Source organism: Nyctibius grandis, chromosome 36 (assembly GCF_013368605.1).
Source record: "Nyctibius grandis isolate bNycGra1 chromosome 36, bNycGra1.pri, whole genome shotgun sequence".
NCBI classification, from domain to species: domain Eukaryota; kingdom Metazoa; phylum Chordata; class Aves; order Nyctibiiformes; family Nyctibiidae; genus Nyctibius; species Nyctibius grandis.
The window spans coordinates 193,789-215,880 of NC_090693.1; the positions used below are offsets into that span (position 1 = coordinate 193,789).

At 49.2% G+C, this 22,092-nt stretch overlaps 1 protein-coding gene across 1 annotated transcript in view; it reads right to left on the reverse strand.

The window, feature by feature from the left end:
- LOC137675626 (uncharacterized) overlaps positions 1-20,903 on the reverse strand; it is a 139,872-nt gene extending 118,969 nt beyond the window's left edge. The window contains 9 exon segments of the mRNA XM_068421815.1: positions 71-394; positions 1,222-1,545; positions 4,426-4,749; positions 5,531-5,854; positions 6,324-6,647; positions 7,372-7,695; positions 8,936-9,259; positions 10,721-11,053; positions 20,789-20,903. Coding sequence (XP_068277916.1) covers positions 71-394; positions 1,222-1,545; positions 4,426-4,749; positions 5,531-5,854; positions 6,324-6,647; positions 7,372-7,695; positions 8,936-9,259; positions 10,721-11,053; positions 20,789-20,903 — 2,716 coding nt within the window.
- Positions 20,904-22,092: the final 1,189 nt, after the last annotated feature.

Here is a 22,092-nt window from a genome sequence, read left to right on the forward strand (position 1 = left end):
TGGAGGGTGAAAACCTTTCCCCAGCACCTTTCCCCAACAGCATCGAGACTGAGACACAGACAGGGGTTACCTGAGCACACCACACCAGCATCTTCTCCATGCTTGCAGTTATGGGACCCCCAAGACCGGGCCCTACACTCAGAGAGGGCAGCTTCGTTCCCTGAGCAGCTCACATCATCCAGCCAGATGGGGTCAGGCCCTTGCCCAAAATGAGCTGAACCAGGGGCTGACAGCGCTGCCCCACAGCCCAGCTGCCTGCACACCACACTGGCTTCAGCTGTATCCCAGCTGTCGTCACACACGGTTCCCCACTGCTGCTCATGAAACACCTCGACTCTCCCAGCACAACGATTCGGACCGCTCACGAGCCGGACGGGAGCTGGTTCTGCAACACCTGGACCAAAACACAATTGCAAAGAGTTTGGGGAGCCTTGCAATCCTCAGAGCATTTTAGAGAGGGCAAAAACCCCTCTTCACAGGGGTCTTGTGCCAAGAAAAGTTGTGGACAGGGATGTTGATCACCAGAGCATCAGCGAGCTTTGCTGCCTGGATGAGGTGGCACTGCCTCAGAGTCCATTTGTACCTGCAGCAGGTTACTACTGGAGAGAGCTTCAAGGAGATGAACTCTTGGCTCAGGGCTCCAGGGTGTGGCAGACGCTGCCAGTGCCATCACTGACTACACAAAACTCCCGTTTTCTGCAGAGGTCAAGGATGACCAGGGCAGCCTGGCCCCCTTGGTTTTCCTCCCCAAATCACCTTCCCAGGAATATTCCCCAGTCCCTGTGGCATGGGTCTCTCTGTCACGATGGTGTGCCGCTGTGATTTAGAGTGGAGAGTGCCCTTTACCTCATTACTCACCACAACCCTCCTGCACATCACCCACTGATGACACCCCACAGCACGTGGGCCTGCCTTCTGCCCACTTGGCCCATACTGCAGATGGGATTTTAGCTACATAAATCCACACGCCCATTTTGGGAGCAAATTTATTCTGCCTGAATTCCAGCTGTTGCTCCAGAGGAGCACTGGGTCCTCCCTCATATTCCCCAGCACCATGCAGGTGTCTTAGATCCCCTAAGAAATCTAAAATAGCACTGGATTCACTCATTCTGTATGTCATCTAGAAGCAACATCACGGTAAAATATGTCCCCCAGGACCACAGACAACTCTTCCTGAAACACAGCCCCCATTTCACCCCACATTACACGGCGTAACAGTACCTGAGCAGATAACACCAGCATCTTCTCCGTGGTGACAGTTGTGATCTCCCCAAGACCGTGCCCGGCAAGCAGAGAGGGCAGTTTCACCCCCTGCACAGTTGACATCATCCAGCCAAATTTGGCCCGTTCCTTGTCCAAACCGAGCAGAGCCGGGGGCTGAGACCACTGTCCCGCAGCCCAGCTGCCTGCACACCACTTGAGCGTCTGTCAGATCCCAGCTGTCATCGCAGACGGTTCCCCACTGCTGCTCATGAAACACCTCGACTCTCCCAGAGCAGAAATTCGAACCGCTCACTAGTCGGATCGGGGCTGGTTCTGGAACACCTGAACCACAAAGGTAACACCAGGTAAGTTTTATTCTGGCAAACAGATTCCTGCTACCACGTCAGCAAACACAGTGTGTACCTGTCGGTTTAGTATGACCTATAGGGACAAGCAGCACGGAGTAAGTTAGTTCAGCGTGGTTGTTTTCCCTCCTTTTGCCCCAAAAGTCAAGGAAAGGTGCTGTCAAAAACTGAAGGAAGGAGATGTATGGATGGATCTCACCTTAAAAATCTGAAGTGCTTAAAGCCTTCTTTCCCCATCTGTCTTATAGAATCATCGAATCATAGAACATTGGGGGTTGGAAGGGACCTCTGGAGATCATCGAGCCCAACCCCCCTGCCAGAGCAGGACCAATCTAGGGCAGGTTACACAGGAACACATCCAGATGGGTCTTGAAAGTCTCCAGAGAAGGAGACTCCACAGCCTCTCTGGGGAGCCTGTTCTAGTGCTCTGTAACCCATACAGGAAAGAAGTTCTTCCTCATGTTGAGGTTGAACTTCCTGTGCTCCAGTTTGCATCCATTGCCCCTTGTCGTATCGCAGGGCACAAGTGACAAGAGGTTGCCCCTTTCCTCTTGACACCCGGCCCTCATCTATTTATACACATTAATCAGATCCCCTGTCAGTCTTCTCTTCTCCAGACTAAAAAGCCCCAGGTCTCTCAACCTTCCCTCATAAGGCAGGTGTTCCAGTCCCTTCATCATCCTCGTAGCCCTCCGTTGGACTCTCTCCAGCAGATCTCTGTCCCTCTTGAAGTGGGGAGCCCAGAACTGAACGCAATACTCCAGGTGAGGTCTCACCAGGGGAGAGTAGAGGGGAAGGAGGACCTCCCTCGATCTGCTGGACACACTCTTCTTAATGCACCCCAGGATACCATTGGCCTTCTTGGCCACAAGGGCACATTGCTGTCCCATGGATAACTTGTTGTCCACCAGGACTCCAAGCTCTGTGACTAGAAAGACACCTGCGCCGGACAGGGAGTGCAAGAAACCCCACTGACTAAGGGAAGAGACGTTGGCAAGAAAGACCACTTTAGAGAACGCTGCAAGAAAACTGGGGTATGATTCATCTCAGCGAGACCTGGAGCCCTTAAGCATAAACTTCCAGGGGCCGATTGGCTTTCCTGAGCGTTGCTCCCTGGTGCCATCTGAGATGCCCAGGGAATCCCAGACATCCCAATGGGGTTGGCAGACTTGATGCAGGACTCAAGGGACTTTGGCACCCTTCTGGATGTGCAATTAGAGACTGGGTGGGATATAGTGAGACATGTCATGATGACGAGTGGCGTTCCTCAGGGGTCAGGATTGAGACCTGTGATGTTCAACGTCTTTGCCAGCAACATGGACAGTGGGATTGAGGGCACTCTCAGGAATTTTGCCGACGACACCAAGCTGTGCAGTGTGGTCGACATGCTGAAGGGAAGGGATGCCATCCAGAGGAACCTTGACAGGCTTGAGCGGTAGGCCCATGCGAACCACATGAAGTTCAACAAGGCCAAGTGCAAGGTCTGCATGTGGGTCGGGGCAATCCCAAGCACAAACACAGGCTGGGCGGAGAATGGATTGAGAGCAGCCCTGAGGAGAAAGACTTGGGGGTGATGGTTAACGAGAAGTTCAACACCAGCCAGCAATGTGCACTTGCAGCCCAGAAAGCCAACTGTGTCCTGGGCTGCATCCCCAGCAGTGTGGCCAGCAGGTCAAGGGAGGGGATTCTGCCCCTCTGCTCCACTCTCGTGAGACCCCCCCTGCAGTGCTGCGTCCAGCTCTGGGGGCCCAAATATAAGAAGGACACGGAGCTGTTGGAGCGAGTCCAGAGGAGGCCACGGAGATGCTCAGAGGGCTGGAGCCCCTCTGCTCTGGAGACAGGCTGAGAGAGTTGGGGCTGTTCAGCCTGGAGAAGGGAAGGCTCTGGGGAGACCTTCTAGCACCTTCCAGTACCTGAAGGAGCAACTGTGGAGGTTTTAGAGAAGATGCTGGAAAAATATTGGAGAAAAATGGTCTCATGAAGGTGGTGCTACCAAGTGAGGGAGGAGGAGAGGTAGATTAAGTGGGTTTCTGCAAGATTTTTTAATGTTCTTGTCTGGAAGAGGAAAAAGAGAGAAAAATTGGGAGTGTATCTTGATTTCTCAAGTGTGATATGTTCATTGGGGTTGTCACTGGCAGCAACAGAAGAGTCCAAGTGACTCTACGTCCTCTGTAACAGGGCGAATCACACCAGTCAGACAGAATCAACCAGGTTGGAAGAGACCTCTGGGATCTTCGAGTCCAACCATTGCCCTGACACCACCATGGCAACTAGACCAAGGCACTAAGTGCCATGTCCAGGCTTTTCTTAAACACATCCAGAGATGGTGACTCCACCACCTCCCTGGGCAGCCCCTTCCAATGGCTAATGACCCTTGCTGAGAAGAAATGCTTCCTAATGTCCAACCTGAACCTCCCCTGGCGAAGCTTGAGGCTGTGTCCTCTTGTCCTATCGCTGGTTGCCTGGGAGAAGAGGCCGACTCCCACTTCACTACAACCTCCCTTCAGGTAGTTGTAGACTGCAATAAGGTCAGTCCTGCAACGCCACGAGGTTTACACCAGGAAAGACTCCCAAATTTAAATTCTTCTGCACAGCCAGCAGCAGGCTGGACTGCAGCACCACAGTGTTAGGATTAGATTTTGAATGGGAAGGAGAGGGGCACCCAGATGGATTTACCCACATCCCTTTTTGAAGCACCTTCTCTGCCCAGTACTATGGGTTTAGAGTCATAAGATGGGAAGAGGGTACCCTAGGGCATTTCAAGCATCCCTCATCATGAGTCCCTTCCAACTTGAGATATTCTATCATCCTATGCTACCCCGAGAGTCGAGCAGATGGTGACACAGATGAGACTTACCCAAGCACACAACACCAGCATCTTTTCCATGCCTACAGTTATGGACTCCCCATAAAGCAGATTTACATTTGGAGAGGGCAGTTTCAGTCCCTGTGCAGTTCACGTCATCCAGCCAGATCGGGCCAGATCCTTCTCCAAAATGAGCAGACGCCAGAGTGGATAGTGCTCTCCCACAGCCCAGCTGTCGGCAAACAACTTCAGCATTGCTTATATCCCAGCTGTCGTCACATACCGTTCCCCACTGCTGGCCATAAAAAACTTCAACTCTCCCACTGCAACGATTTGGCCCGTTGGTTAACCGCAGTGGAGTTATTCTTGGTATATCTGCAGGAGAAAACAAGGGCAGGGATATATATTAAGTTGCCATTTGCATGATTAAAAGTAAGATCACAGAATCACAGAATCACACAGAATCAACCAGGTTGGAAGAGACCTCAGGGATCATCAAGTCCAACCGTTGCCCTGACACCACTCTGTCAACTAGACCATGGCACTAAGTGCCATGTCCAGGCTTTTCTTAAACACCTCCAGAGATGGTGACTCCACCACCTCCCTGGGCAGCCCATTCCAAAGTCTAATAACCCTTTCTGTAAAGAAATTCTTCCTAATGTCCAACCTGAACCTCCCCTGGTGAAGCTTGAGGCTGTGTCCTCTTGTCCTATCGCTAGTTGCCCGGGAGAAGAGGCCAACTCTCACTTCACTACAACCTCCCTTCAGGTAGTTGTAGACTGCAATAAGGATAAAATGCACGTGAGCCTAATGACATCCAGGATGCACTTATCCAGTTGCATAACGTTGGGATATCTTCCCCAGTTCTTGTATTCAGAGATAAGTGGACAATAAACAGCGTACCGTATTCTCCAGAATATAAGACAGAAATCCAACCCAAGGAAAGCACACAGCTTCTGTTAACAGAAACAGCTACATACACACCCCAAAAAATAAGAGAGGAATTTGTAACAGGTCTCCACTATGACAAAAGAGACTTCACAATCCAGATTCAGGACACTTCAAGAGAGATCCTGCTGCTGGGGTGGTACATGAATACCCCTCCTGGGAACAGAAAACCTTCCCCATCATGTAGACGGACACAGACAGGGGTTACCTGAGCACACCACACCAGCATCTTCTCCATGCTTGCAGTTATGGGACCCCCAAGACTGGGCCCTACACTCAGAGAGGGCAGCTTCGTTCCCTGAGCAGCTCACATCATCCAGCCAGATGGGGTCAGGCCCTTGCCCAAAATGAGCTGAACCAGGGGCTGACAGTGCTGCCCCACAGCCCAGCTGCCTGCACACCACACTGGCTTCAGCTGTATCCCAGCCGTCATCACACACGGTTCCCCACTGCTGCTCATGAAACACCTCGACTCTCCCAGCGCAACGATTCGGACCGCTCACGAGCCGGACGGGAGCTGGTTCTGCAACACCTGGACCAAAACACAATTGCAAAGTGTTTGATGAGCCTTGCAATCCTCAGAGCATTCTGGAGAGGGCAAAAACCCCTCCTTGCAGGTGTATGGAAGCCAACAGGGCTTGGGTTCATGATGTGTAACGTGGCACTAGATGTCTATGACCTCACAGCTAGAGCCTACATCCTTGGCTGGATCCTTTTGCAATAAATCAGTCACCTGCAGCGTGATCATACACGAGCACCCAGGTTACTTCCCTAACAGCAGATCACCGAAATGGGGAGGAGGGAACAGAGCACTGGTGGAAGGAATGCATTTGAGAGTGCTGAGTCCCCACTCATGAGCCTCTACAAGCATGGCCATCAGGACTGGCCAACAAAGCTGGCAGCACCCTAGTCCCCACGAGAGGTCCAGGGCCACTGGCACCCTTCCTACAAATACAGGCTGTCCCTAGTACCCTACATTTCATAACATCCTTCAGTGGTACCTGAGCACTCCACACCAGCATCCTCTCCGTGGTTACAGTTGTGGTCTCCCCAAGGCCTGGCCCGACACTCAGTGAGGATGGTTTCAGTCCCTGCACAGTTCACATCATCCAGCCAAATTTGGCCCGTTCCTTGTCCAAACCGAGCAGAGCCGGGGGCTGAGACCGCTGTCCCACAGCCCAGCTGCCTGCACACCACTTGAGCATCTGTCAGATCCCAGCTGTCGTCGCAGACGGTTCCCCACTGCTGCTCATGAAACACCTCGACTCTCCCTGAGCAGTTGCTAGAACCGTTCACCAGCCGGACTGGAAGCAGCTCAGCAAATCCTGTGGTGAGAAATAATGAAGACTTCAATTCTCTGCTGTGTTCTAGTCTGTGCTGACAGGGCAGAGCACTGCTGCTCCCTCCTGGATTGCATCAGTCTGGTACAGACAGGCATTGCTCATTTTTTCATAGCAGCTCAGCAGACCCTTGCAGCAATTTCAGTCCCTTAGAGCGGTGGTCTCCAGCTGACCCTCTCTTGTTGACTAGTCCCTAGTAAAATCAGCCAGCTCTGTTTGAACCTTTATCTCACCAGAAGGTGACAGTTATGCCTGCAGCTTGTTGTTGTGGCCGACCAGACTAGGGAGAGTAGCACTGGGCTGGCCAGCTGAGCTGGGAAGGGACAGGGACCTGTGGACTAACACTGGTCCAGGAACACCAGGTTGCCTTATGGTCTAGGCTGTGTTAGGGAGTCTTAGCATCTGGGATCAGAGTTTTGGTAAAGCAGAAAGAGTTGATTGAGTACAGCTAATATGAGATGCTGAAGTTTTCTAGCTCTGGTATTGGTGAACATCTGTTATCTGGTGCTGGGGACTGTGAGACTGGCCAGACAAATCTCATTGGAGGTGCCTATTTTCCTCACAGATGTGAAGTCAACCCCCTTTTAAAGCATTCTGTGTCACTTCCTTTGGAAAACCTGTTTGTGCTGAAGGACAGGTCCTTCACGGTCTGCCTGAAAGGGCCACCCACAAAGAGCTTCCCCCATGACATGCCATGAGTGATGGGTACCTGTACAAACCACACCAGCATCTTCTTCATGTCCACAGTTATGGCTTCCCCAAGCAGTGGCTCTGCACTGGGAGAGACCAGCTTCTTCCCCTGTGCAGTTGACATCATCAAGCCAAATGGGGCCAGATCCTTGCCCAAAGGAAGCCCCACGGGTAGCCGACAAGGCCTTCCCACAGCCCAGCTGCTTGCACACCACTTCTGCCTCGACCAAGTCCCACTCATCATCACACACAGTTCCCCAGCGCTGGCCATAAAACACCTCGACTCTCCCAGAGCAGTGGGTCAATCCGTCCACTAATCGAAGCGGGGCAGGTTCTGCAAAGCCTACAGGGGAAAAAAAAAAAAAAAGAAAAAAATAATCAGGAAAATATCTGGTGCAGAGTCTGGCATATCTGTCCTCCACCTGGAAATGAACGTAGCATCTCTCACAGTTTTGCACGGGAAAACATTGCATAAAGGGGCAACACAAGCACCTCCTCCACCATCACAGCGTTAGCTGCTCAGCAACGGATTTTACAAGCTTAAATATACTTAGGATTGAAGAAGGCAAGCCCCAGTCTTGCTTAAATGTGGATGTCCAGTGCTTTTAAGATGCTCTGGCCTCTGTCTGTCATTGCAAGGGGTGTCAGGTATGCTGTGTGTCTTGCTGCCAGCCCCTTATAGATGTCCCAGGTACCTTAATCCTGGCTACCTTAATACCTGGGTAATGATGGTACACATCAGAAGGTGCTAGGTACCTAGAGGTGCCAGAATCATTCACATTTTCTCTTCAGCCTCATGTTAATGCTGTTTTTAGCCACAAGTCAATGAACAAAATGTGGATTTCTCAATATATTCAGACGCTACAAACTTTGCAAAACTCTGTACGTGGCTACAAAGACACTATTCAGCACCTCGTTACAGGGAAGGCAGGCAGGAACCAGCTCTTCTCCTTCTAGTGTTGTCCAAGCAATCAGCATATTCACCATAACTGGCCTGCCAGCAAATGCCTAATGGGAAACCAGCTGTGGCATATGCTGCCTCTTGCTTGACCAGACAGCTGGTGAACTGGGAAGGGGTGGGTGGCTCTGGGAATCACGAAAGGAGACTTGGAGGTGTAACCTTGGGGCTCCAGTTACATGGGAGGACCTAATACTAACACATTGGGAGGGACAATGCAGACCATGGGAAGAACCTCACTTAATGGAAGAGTTTTTGGGGAACTTCAGAAGGAACAATGTCTACTGGCATGAGGGTGGGATGGTAGGGCTGCCAAAGCCACTCCTCTCTGCAGTGGGAGAGGATGTTCTACCAAGGCATCCACCGGCCACGTGCATGGGAAGCCCTACAAATAATTCCTTCAGCACCACTGCCTTTTACCAGTGGCTCACATTGTGGTGGATTTTAATTAAGGAGAAGAGGCAAGACCACTTTAGGGCTTAACGGCATGAATCACTTTTTATCTTACAGTTCTCTTGGGTGTTGGGGTCAGCGCTGCTCCAAAGGGAACAGAGCCTCCTACAGCACTTCCAGCATCTCTCCACACCCCACAAAACCCACTGGTGTCATGCAGAGTGGGATTTACCTGAGCACACAACACCAGCATCTTCTCCGTGCGCACAGTTATGGCTTCCCCACGGGTTTGCACTGCATTCGGAGAGGGCAGCTTCAGTTCCTTTGCAGGTCACATCATCGAGCCAAATGGGGTCAGGCCCTCCCCCAAAGTAAGCTGAGGAAGGAGCAGATAGAGCGGTCCCGCAGCCCAGTTGCCGGCACACAACTTCAGCATCAATTATATCCCAATTGTCATCACAGACGGTTCCCCATTGCTGGCCATACAGCACCTCCACTCTCCCAGCACAGCGACTTGAACCATTTACTAATTGCAGCTTAATGGTTTTCTTAATTTCTGCATTAAAAAAAAAGAAAGAAAACACCAACAAAAACAGGATCAGGGATTGCACATGGAAAGATTGCCTAGAGATCAAAGGCAAGGAACGATCTCCTCTAGCACTGCCCAGGACTTGACAAGGTGAAGGCTGATGAGTATGAAGTTCTGTATCTTCCTCTGTGGTTTCAGAGCCCAGAATAAGAGAATAAATAGCAGAGATTGGGAATCCCTTATGAAACAGAACTGTGCAATTCCTCCTGGGATGCTACTCCAGGGATGGGGACTGGCTACAGATCAAGACACCCACATTTCTTATAGACCTGTTGGTGTCTTCATGTGAGGTGGGTGTTGAAATTCTAGTTAGTTGATGACATCTGTGGAGCTGCTCAGCTGGCCAAATACTGGCCTTGGATTCAATTGCCCAAAGCAGCATTCAGCAGCACATGTGATGCTGTAGGTATTCCCCCAAACTCCTGCTCTGTAGGGTCTCCCTCAGGGCCTGTATCTCATCTGCCAGGTTGTGTCAGATGCCCCAGGGCATCTCTAATTGCACGTGGCAACTCTGTGTAGGGAACTGACTCCATCCTGAATTTCCATTGCTTGCAACAGGAAGACACCTGGCCCTGGTGGTGACACCTGCACTTACATATATGTCTGAGTCTTAATATGGAGCTGAATCCCATTCCAGATCCAACTAGGGGGATGTGCGTTGGAAATTTGGCTCGATGTTCAATGCTGAGTGGAGCAGCTTTTGGGAAATACTGACCTGAAATTGGGCAATGAGCAGCCTGTCAACATCCCAATCCCCTTTTGACCTCCTGGGGTCCAGGGCCCACTTGATGAAGATTTACTCCCCAGTAAATGATGTAGAGGGGTAGGGCACACCTTCAAGCCTTCCCCACCCAGTTCCTGGAGCTCAGCATTCAGTAGCATCATGCTGTGACATCCAGGTTAGAATTGCCTCACAGACAAGTGACCCACAATTGAATTTCTCATCCCAGTCCTAGTCTGGAGAATAAACGTGTCCACCAGGAGAGAGTATTGTCACAAAATACAAATGGAAAGAAACCATGGAAATGCTCAACTTCCCTGGCATATTTCAGCCATGAAGTATGTGCATGGAGAGTACGTGCATCCAGGTGGGTACCCCTCAGTCTCCTTGCCCATTAACCTCATGGTGATGGCATAAGAGGCAAGAATAATGTGGATCAGGTTAAAAAAGCCACGATGTCTGTTCTGCCCCAGTAACTGAACGAGCACAAACACCACCTCCACCCCCCACAATATTTAACTGAGATAGATAACGTTGAATGGTAGAACTGAGTTGGATAACGTCCTTGGCATGGTACAGGTCAGTGCCTGAAGCAGCCATCCCCATCCTGAGTCCTAAGGGTAGCACTGATGGAGTTCACAAACAGGCTTAAAAACCTCCCTCTACACAGCACAACCTCCTGGGCTTACACGGGGAGGAGTGTAAACATGAGTTACCTGAGCACACAACGCCTGCGTCTTCTTCATGATTACAGTTATGGTCTCCCCAGGGTCTGGTCCTGCAGGCAGAAAGGTCGGCTTCTGTACCGGTGCAGTTCATGTCATCCAGCCAGATATGACCAGTTCCTTGACCAAAGTGAGCCGAGCCAGGGGCTGACAGTGCTTCCCCACAGTCCAATTGCCTGCAGACAACCGTGGCGTCGGAGAGATCCCAGCTATCATCACATACAGTTCCCCACTGATGTTTCCAAAGCACCTCGAGCCGCCCCGCGCAGCGGCTGGGGCCGTTCACAAGTCTGATGGGAGCTGGGTTGGCAACACCTGAATCCCAAAACAAGCCAAGGTGGAAAATGGGCATGAGCCAGGTTTTGGCTGAGAGTGGAGGATATAACATCTTGCTCTTGCAGGAATAATGTCATTTTGGGTCTGTCTGGGGAAGGATTGCTGAAATGCTCACCACTTTTTTTCCAGCAGGAACATTATAAGAAAAGCTTGCTGGCTCATTAGTGGTGTACATTTCTTGCACAGATGGTATTAGGTCCTCTTAACACATCTCTGCATCTCCATAAACAGCTTCAAGCTCTTCTTACTCACCCAGGACAGTCCTGATCATGGGATTCCTACTAATATGTCCGTCTCAGGCACATGCCAGATGTTCAAAACCTTGGATAAGAACCAATCATTTCCAGCCATGGAACAGTTCCAACATGGCATGTGACAGCTCAACACCACAGAAACCCTAGACTGTATCATGAACACAGCCAGGAAGATGAAAAGAAAACCTTAGATGATGGTCCTTAGGAAGATGGAGGTCCCAGAGCAAGTGCCTCCACACAACCTGAGCTGCTGTAGCACTGTGGGTCCCAGATCATCCCTCCCATCCTCATTGTGCAGCTCCCTGCTCCATGCACAAGACCATGAATGTTCCTCCTGAGGTCTGCCACTCTCCTTGTGTTGTGCAAGTTATTGACGGAAGCTTTCAGGTCACTTCTCTGGGTACAAACTAGAATTTCCATGTCTTTGTCCAAAACAGTTGCCAGAACTTTGCTATCCAGAGCTCACTCACCCAGTGCCATGTGGAGCACACTTTGTTCACCTAAATGTAGGTTTCTAGTGCCATTTGTAGACCTGCACCCTCCAGAGCAGAGTCCAGGATGGAGAAACTAGGGCTACTCAAATGGCTCTAGGCACCTACGTTCAGGCACCTGCCTACAGAGCGTAGAATCATAGAAACATTTAGGTTGGAAAAGACCTTTAAGATCATAAACCTAAGACTGCCAAGTCCACCATTAAACCATATCCCTAAGCACCATGTCTACACGTCTTTTAAATACCTCCAGGGATGGTGACTCCACCACTGCCCTGGGCAGCCTGTTCCAATGCTTGACAACCCTTTCAGTCAAGAAATTCTTCCTGCTATCCAATCCAAACCTCCCCTGGCGCAACTTGAGGCCGGTTCCTCTTCTCTTGTCATTTATTACTTGGGAGAAGAGACCGACCCCCACCTCACTACACCCTCCTTTCAGGTAGTTGTAGAGAGCGATAAGGTCTCCCCTCAGCCTCCTTTTCTCCAGGCTAAACACCCCCAGGTCCCTCAGCTGCTCCTCATCAGACTTGTTCTCCAGACCTTTCACCAGCTTCATTACCCTTCTTTGGAGACACTCAACACCTCAGAGTCTTTCTTGTAGTGAGGGTAGGATTCACCTCCCAGCTGCTGACAGTTGCAGTGTTGTCCGTGCTAAACAACTGGACTCCCATATAATGCAGAAAAGAAGGTATCTCCAATCAACATCCATCCTATAATAAGGTAGGAGGACTTGAGGTGGAGAAGCGTCTCTTTCTCTTTATGGGTACAAGGAAAATCCAGGCTACTGTTGGGATCTAAGCCTGGCAGAAGATGCCAAAGATCCCTCCTTATTCGGAAAGGCCCCATCTGATGCTTAAACTGTGTCTACACCTTCAGTCCTGGGTGCTGCTCCCCACAGCCTTTACACACTTCCACCAGAGGCTTTAGAGCAAGGGCGGCCACCTAAGGCTTGCCACGTCCACTCTTCTACGCTCTTGGAAAGCACAGATACTTTTCTAACAAACTTTAAATTCCCAGATCATCTTCCTTGGTCATTTGCAAATCTGACACAGCCTTTACTTCATCGTAGCCCCTGAAACAGCCTCAACTTGTACCAGATTTTGTTAAAAGCCCACAGCACTGTCTCAGGATAATCCTTACCCAATTCTTTTACTACTTTTTGGTTTAAGTTATTGGATTATGTTGATTTGCAGGATATAAATGCAGCTGTATTAAGCACTGACTCCAACATGGAGGCAATGGAGGTCTGCTCTGCTCATTCACTCTTAGGCCCTGGTTCTAACACAGACTGTGACCTTATTGCAGTCTACAACTACCTGAAGGGAGGTTGCAGTGAAGTGGGAGTCGGCCTCTTCTCCCAGGCAACTAGCGATAGGACAAGAGGACACAGCCTCAAGCTTTGCCAGGGGAGGTTCAGGTTGGACATTAGGAAGAATTTGTTCTCAGAAAGGGTCATTAGCCATTGGAAGGGGCTGCCCAGGGAGGTGGTGGAGTCACCATCTCTGGACGTGTTTAAGAAAAGCCTGGACATGGCACTTAGTGCCATGGTCTAGTTGACATGGTGGTGTCAGGGCAACGGTTGGACTCGATGATCCCTGAGGTCTCTTCCAACCTGTCCTGGTTTGGCTCAAACCAGGCCAAATAGTCTTAGAGAACCCAAGGTCACTGCTTACGAGTAAAGAGCCGAAGGGGGTTGTACCTGCAGGGAGTAGTGGACGGGGCAGGTGACCCAGGATTGACCAGCAAGGTATTCCATCCCATACATGTCATTCTCACTTTCCTGTTTATCACTAACCCACTGCCTCCTGGAGGTGGGGCCCAGGAGGGAGGGGCCCTCCTGTCTCCCACTGATTGGTACCAGCTTTGCCAAATCTCCAGTTAAAAGCCTGCAGGTGTGATGGCAGTGGAGCTTTTGCATTTTGCCCTCTGCCCGTGCTGGGTGGAGCTACTGCATTTTCCCTTCTGTCTGTGCTGGGGGGAGCTACTGCCTTTTCCCCTCTGCCTGTACTGGGGGGAGCAATTCTGCCTGAGGAGGATTTCCAAGCTCTTGATCTTGGTTTTGTACATATTTGTATATATTTGGTTATTTCTATTATTATTGTTATTATATTCTTTTTCATTATTATAGTTTATTAAAACTGTTTTAACTTTCCAACCCATAAGTCTCTCTCCCTTTTCCCTTTCCCTTTCCCTTGCGGGGGGGGGGAGAGGGTTAACAGAGAGCATCTGCCACCTGGTTAATAGCTGGCCCAGCTTTAAACCGTGACAGATTTAATTGGCGCCCAACGTGGGGCTCGAGAGAAGCTCCAACAGGTTGCTCTGATAAGTTGAATCCTGGCTCTGGTGGGAGGAGACCCAGAGAGCTCAGCTGAGAGAATATCAGATTTCTTCCTTTGAGATTTACGAGGGGTTGGAAAGTTAAAACAGATAGTGAAGATGGTGATGTCATTTTTGAATACTGTGTTATCTCATCTTTTTATGGAGTTTCTTTCACAATTGAGTATTGCAATGATGCCTTACCTGCCGTGGGCACTGTGTTATTGCTTGCTTCTTATGAATGTTTACATGCAGTTTAGCAGTGGGCGCTGGTCGAAATGTATTGTTTTGGTATGGGGTTTGATACTGATTTATGCTGTGATAAACTGGGCAGTTAATATTCCGATCTCTTATCTCTATGACACAATGATGGGCAGCTTTAATCGCGAATCAGTAGCAGCAACTTCATCTGCACGCTCCAGGCGTCCTTTAGCTGATTCTGTTAATGATTACACTTCCAGTTTTACTTTGGGAAATAGTACCTTCTCCTTTTCTGCCAAGCTGATTCCACTAGATTTTGCGAAATTAGGATGGTGCTGTCTAGGTGGCATGTTTTTATTTTTGGTTGTCCTGAATGTGTTTCTGATGTGGGATAAGATTAAATATCGGTGCAGGGACAGTTGTAGGTGTTATGCAGCCACCTCAGATCCTACAGTGTGTACTGCCGCTACAGCCACTAAACCCACTGAAACCTCGGCAGCCTGTACCACAGCTGCTACACCCCCCAAGATGGCCACTGCAGCTACTCAGACTCTCAGCACTCCCAAGACAGCCACTGCATCTACTCAGACTCCAGCATCTATCGAATCTCTACCAATTGCTCCTGTAACCAGGAAGAAATACCAAAAGAAATCAGCTCGTGAAGAGAAGGATGATGACTTAGAGCCTTCTAAGGCAGAGCCATCATATGACCCAGGTGAGGGCCCTTCTCAGGCAGAGTTAGGGCCTGACACAGATGGGGGTTTCCTCGATCGTCCTTTTAAAACAGACCCATCACAGAAGAAAGGCCCTTCTAAAGCAGAACTATCACAAGAGGAGGACTCAGACGTAGAGATAACCTACCACTCCTTATCCCTGAAGGACCTGAGAAATATAAGGAAAGACTTCAGCCGTTATGACGGTGAACCTATTATTACCTGGTTGCTCCGATGCTGGGATAATGGGGCAGACAGCATGCAATTGGATGGCAGAGAAGCCAGACAGTTGGGATCCCTGTCCAGAGATGGTGGTATTGATAAAGCGCTCGCAAGAAAGTCAAACACTGTCAGTCTCTGGAGGCGACTCTTGTCAGCTGTAAAGAGCAGGTATCCCTATAAAGATGATGTTATGAGCCACCTAAGCAAATGGACCACTATAGAAAAAGGTATTAACTACCTTAGAGAACTGGCTGTGCAAGAGATCATTTATAGACACCCACGGGACATTGTAGATCCTGTAGATCCTGATGAAGTGGAATGCAACCGATCCATGTTCCGGAAGGTTGTGAAGAATGCTCCACCGACATATACCCATACATTGTCAATATTAGTATGGGGAGAAGATGCTATGGCACGATCTAGTGTGGGCGAAATGGCTAACTGTATGCGACAGTATGAAGATAGTATTTCTTCCCCACTGCAGGCACGCATCTCGGCTGTGGAAAAACTGACTAAGGAGAACAAGGACTCATTTAAACAACTGTCAGACAAACTGTCCATGATCGAGAATAAACTTGACTCTCTACCTACACAGGCGCGCGTTGCAGCTGTTAAGAGAAAACGTTCTCCTACAGGACCAGCTCAAAGGAAAAGGAACACATCACGAGGTATCCTGTGGTTTGCCCTGCGTGGTTATGGGGAGGACATGAGCAGATGGCATGGACAACCTACCAGTACCCTACAGGCACGAGTACGTGAGTTGCAAGCTAAAAGAAATACCAGAGAGAATTTTTCTAGGAGGATGGTTGCTCCAGTTACCAGTGAGCAGGACCCCAGTCAGGGGAGATGGGCCTCAAATCACTTTTTCCCAAGTGTGAATAGGAGAAATGAAGGTCCAGTCCCTGTGAGCAGCATGAATCCATTTCTTAATTAGGGGGGCCCTGCCTCCAGCCAGGTGGAGGAGAGGGACAACCGGATTTATTGGACTGTGTGGATTCGATGGCCTGGCACATTAAAACCACAAAGGTATCGAGCCCTGGTAGACACTGGTGCACAGTGCACCCTAATGCCATCGGATCATAAAGGGGCAGAATCTATCAGTATTTCAGGAGTAACAGGAGGATCTCAAGTGTTATCTGTATTGGAGGCCGAAGTGAGCCTAACTAAAAATGAATGGAAAAAGCACCCCATTGTGACTGGCCCAGATGCTCCGTGCATCCTTGGCATAGACTACCTCAAGAGAGGGTATTTTAAGGACCCAAAAGGGTACAGGTGGGCCTTTGGTATAGCAGCTGTAGAGACTGAGGACATTAAACAGCTGTCTACCTTGCCTGGCCTCTCAGAAGATCCTTCTGTTGTGGGGTTGCTGAAGGTTGAAGAACAACAGGTGCCAATTGCTACTACCACGGTGCACCGACGACAATATCGCACCAATCGAGACTCCCTGATCCCCATTCATAAACTGATTAGACAATTAGAAAATCAAGGAGTGATTACCAAGACTCGCTCACCCTTTAATAGTCCTATATGGCCAGTGCGAAAGTCTGATGGAGAATGGAGATTAACTGTGGACTATCGTGGCCTAAATGAAGTTACGCCACCGCTGAGTGCTGCTGTGCCAGACATGCTAGAACTTCAATACGAACTGGAGTCAAAGGCAGCCAAGTGGTATGCCACCATAGACATTGCTAATGCCTTTTTCTCTATTCCTTTGGCACCAAAGTGCAGGCCACAGTTTGCTTTTACCTGGAGAGGTATCCAGTATACCTGGAATCGACTGCCCCAGGGGTGGAAACACAGTCCTACTATTTGCCATGGACTGATCCAGACTGCACTAGAAAAGGGTGGAGCTCCAGAACATTTGCAATACATTGATGACATCATTGTGTGGGGTGATACATCAGCAGAAGTTTTTGACAAAGGGGAGAAAATAATCCAAATTCTTCTGAAAGCTGGTTTTGCCATAAAAAGGGGCAAGGTCAAGGGACCTGCCCGGGAGATCCAGTTTTTAGGGATTAAATGGCAAGATGGGCGTCGCCAGATCCCGATAGAGGTGATCAACAAAATAACAGCAATGTCCGCACCAACTAACAAAAAGGAAACACAAGCCTTTTTAGGTGTTGTGGGTTTCTGGAGAATGCATATTCCAGATTACAGCCAGATTGTACGCCCTCTTTATCAAGTGACCAGAAAGAAGAATGATTTTCAGTGGGGCCCTGAACAACGACAGGCTTTTGAACAGATTAAACAAGAGATTGTGCATGCAGTAGCCCTTGGACCAGTCCGTACGGGACAAGATGTTAAAAATGTGCTCTACACCTCAGCTGGGGACAATGGTCCTACCTGGAGCCTCTGGCAGAAAGTGCCCGGGGAGACTCGAGGTCGACCCCTAGGATTTTGGAGTCGAGGATACAAGGGCTCCGAGGCCAATTACACTCCAACTGAAAAAGAGATACTGGCAGCATATGAAGGAGTTAGAGCTGCTTCAGAGGTAATTGGTACTGAAGCACAACTTCTCCTAGCACCTCGACTACCAGTACTAGGCTGGATGTTCAAGGGTAAGGTTCCCACTACCCATCATGCAACTGATGCGACGTGGAGTAAATGGATTGCATTAATTACGCAGAGGGCTCGAATAGGAAACCCTAATCGCCCAGGAATCTTAGAAGTGATCATGGACTGGCCAGAAGGCAAAGACTTCGGAATGCCACCAGAAAAGGAGGTGACACGTGCTGAAGAAGCCCCACCATATAATGAACTACCAGAGGATGAGAAGCAGTATGCCCTGTTCACCGATGGATCCTGCCGTCTTGTAGGAAAGCATCGGAAGTGGAAAGCTGCAGTATGGAGTCCTATACGACGAGTCACAGAAGCCACAGAAGGACAAGGTGAATCAAGTCAATTTGCAGAAGTAAAAGCCATCCAGCTGGCTTTAGACATTGCTAAACGAGAAAAGTGGCCAAGGCTGTATCTTTATACTGACTCATGGATGGTGGCAAATGCCTTGTGGGGGTGGTTAAAGCAGTGGAAGCAAAGCAACTGGCAGCGCAAAGGGAAACCTATTTGGGCTGCTAAATTGTGGCAAGATATTGCTGCTCGGCTAGAGAAACTAGTCGTGAAGGCACGTCATGTAGATGCTCACGTACCTAAAAGTCGGGCAACTGAGGAACATCGAAACAACCAACAAGCGGATCAAGCTGCTAAAGTGTTCCAAATAGATTTGGACTGGGAACACAAAGGTGAACTATTTTTAGCTCGGTGGGCTCATGACACTTCAGGTCATCAAGGGAGAGATGCAACATACAGATGGGCTCGTGACCGAGGGGTGGACTTAACCATGGACTCTATTGCACAGGTTATCCATGATTGTGAAACATGCGCCGCAATTAAGCAAGCCAAACGGTTAAAACCTTTGTGGTATGGGGGGCGGTGGTTGAAATATAAATATGGGGAGGCCTGGCAAATTGACTATATCACACTCCCTCAAACCCGCCAGGGTAAACGTTATGTGCTTACCATGGTGGAGGCGACCACCGGATGGTTGGAAACATACGCTGTGCCCCATGCCACTGCCCGGAACACTATTCTGGGCCTTGAAAAGCAAATCTTGTGGCGACATGGCACGCCAGAGAGAATTGAGTCGGACAATGGGACTCATTTCAAAAACAGTCTCACAGACAACTGGGCCAAAGAGCATGGCATTGAATGGGTATATCACATCCCCTATCATGCACCAGCCTCTGGGAAAATTGAACGGTATAATGGGCTGTTAAAAACTACCCTGAAAGCAATGGGGGGTGGAACCTTTAAAAACTGGGATAAACATCTGGCACAAGCTACCTGGTTAGTTAACACCAGGGGATCTATCAATCGAGCTGGCCCTGCTCAGTCAGACCTTCTACATACAGTAGAAGGAGATAAAGTCCCGGTGGTGCATGAAAGGAATCTATTGGGAAAAACTGTCTGGATTCTTCCTGTAACGGGCAAAGGTAAACCCATTCGTGGGATTGCTTTTGCTCAGGGACCTGGATGTACTTGGTGGGTGATGTTGCAAGATGGTGAAGTCCGATGTGTCCCTGAAGGTGATCTGATTCTGGGTGAGACTACTTAATTTTGAACTGTATGTTGTTGCTGCATAAGTGTCTTTTAGGTTAAGACAGTGGTGATGCGACCGGAGCTAGCTTCATCAAGTGGCGTCCAGTAACCTCCTCGAGTCTGACATCTTTAACCTGCAACCCGTGGGCACGAACCATGACAAAAGAGAGACTGCTAGCCAGAAAGACTGCTGAGAGACTGCTAACCAGATGCAAACCCACAATCCTGAACCAAATGAACTTGATGGACTTTTTGCATAAAGATGAATCATAGACTAGTGATATGTATATATATATTTGAAAATGAAAAGGTAGTGGTGATCTGAGTATGACATGAATGGTATGGAATAAGGGGTGGAATGTCCTGGTTTGGCTCAAACCAGGCCAAATAGTCTTAGAGAACCCAAGGTCACTGCTTACGAGTAAAGAGCCGAAGGGGGTTGTACCTGCAGGGAGTAGTGGACGGGGCAGGTGACCCAGGATTGACCAGCAAGGTATTCCATCCCATACATGTCATTCTCACTTTCCTGTTTATCACTAACCCACTGCCTCCTGGAGGTGGGGCCCAGGAGGGAGGGGCCCTCCTGTCTCCCACTGATTGGTACCAGCTTTGCCAAATCTCCAGTTAAAAGCCTGCAGGTGTGATGGCAGTGGAGCTTTTGCATTTTGCCCTCTGCCCGTGCTGGGTGGAGCTACTGCATTTTCCCTTCTGTCTGTGCTGGGGGGAGCTACTGCCTTTTCCCCTCTGCCTGTACTGGGGGGAGCAATTCTGCCTGAGGAGGATTTCCAAGCTCTTGATCTTGGTTTTGTACATATTTGTATATATTTGGTTATTTCTATTATTATTGTTATTATATTCTTTTTCATTATTATAGTTTATTAAAACTGTTTTAACTTTCCAACCCATAAGTCTCTCTCCCTTTTCCCTTTCCCTTTCCCTTGCGGGGGGGGGGAGAGGGTTAACAGAGAGCATCTGCCACCTGGTTAATAGCTGGCCCAGCTTTAAACCGTGACACAACCTCATTGATTCTGTGATTCTGTGATTCTAGGGTGGAGGAAAAAAACAGGACTACATTCAGGATTACGCAGATCAATCAAAGGAAGCTCTGTCTTTATGCTTGCATTTGTTTGTCCCCAGGCTTTGTCTCTCTATGTTTGCGTTGTTAATGCCTCTAAATCTCCAGGTGACCTTTGGAAGCCAAATGATCATCTCAACACTACTGTCTTCTCTTGTCTCAGAAACGTCAAGCCCTTTTCCAATGCCAGGAGTTAAAAACGTCCTGGATCTTCAGTCCTTTATTCCAGACACAAAACCCATGTCTTTGCCACGACTGGGCATACGAGAGGGGTCAATCCATCACGAGCCCCATTTATCAGACCATGTCTAGATCCCTGTTCTTCAGGAGCAAAGGAGAAAACTTACCCCAAAGCCATGCGAAGAGGAAGAGCACAGTTTCCATCCTGATTCCAGCAAAAGCAGCCAGGCTCCCACCGTGGGCATCCCTGGGTGGGAGAAGAAGATTTCCTGGTGGTCCCATGATGGTAGCAGAGACCGGATACTGTCCAGCTCCTGAAGGCCTGGTTGGCAGGGTAGAGCAGGAAAACTGTCCTTGTAGGAGAGACAGAGTCAGTGACTGGCTGGGCAGGCAGGAGAGAAGACAGTAAGGACCAAGACAGGAGGTAGATGAAAATATTCCTTGCCCTGACTCCTCCCCTTAATTGGCCTCTCCCCCTTCACCTGCCAGAGCTGGCTCCCTCCCTCCCCTTCCTTGAATCTCCCTGTGCTGCCTCCCTCCTCCCATGTCTGCCTGTTCCTCTGACTCTTAAATGCGGTCTAGGAAAGGGGAATGTATGGACACCAAGAAAACACTTTTTTTTTTTACTGCAAGGGTGGTCAAACACAGGAACAAGCTGCCCACAGAGGTTGTAGAGTCTCCATCCTTGGAGATATCCAAAACCTGACTTGATATTGTCCTTGACACCCTGCTCTAGATGACCCTGCTTGAGCAGGGGGCTGGACTAGATGAAGAAGAAGAGGTCCCTTCCCACCTCATCAACTCTGTGAATTAACTCTTGCCTGAAGTGGGGGACAGTGAAACAGTCTCCATATAGTGGTGGTGGGGAAAGGTCTCTTAAGAACAGGATGGGGCCACATTCATGAAGTCACTGTAAACCACTTGCAACAATGAGAACTTCAGGATCAAAGAGTGCAATGTGGGACATTGTCCCAGGACAGGGACACAGTATGTGTAAGTAAGAGGTTGAAGTAGGGACAGAAGATAAACATGGCCTCTGGAGAGATACAGCTTGCAAGGAGTCTGCTTAACATCAGCTTGGATAAATAACACTGGTGAACCTACATTTATTTAATACATTACAATAAAATAATGTTAGTTTTCAGAAAAACTTTAAGGTAGCCTGAAGTTCATTTGTTTTCAGGACTGTCTTCCCTTCGAGAAGTGTTTTTCACTGGTGCACGCGTGGGAAAAAGCAGACTTTCTGAGACCTACAGAGCCAAACTCACCGTTGCCAGTTCAGACTCAGTCTGATGAAGATGCTTTCGGTGCAGTGGGCCGGTTGTTTTCATGGACACAGATTATGGATGAATTTTTGGACATCTGTGATGGCATGGTTGGCCTTGACTCTGGAAGATGTCCAAGGTGAACATTTGGAGGCATGAGGAACAATATAAGTTGCAGAACCTGATTGCCACCTTATCTATCCTGC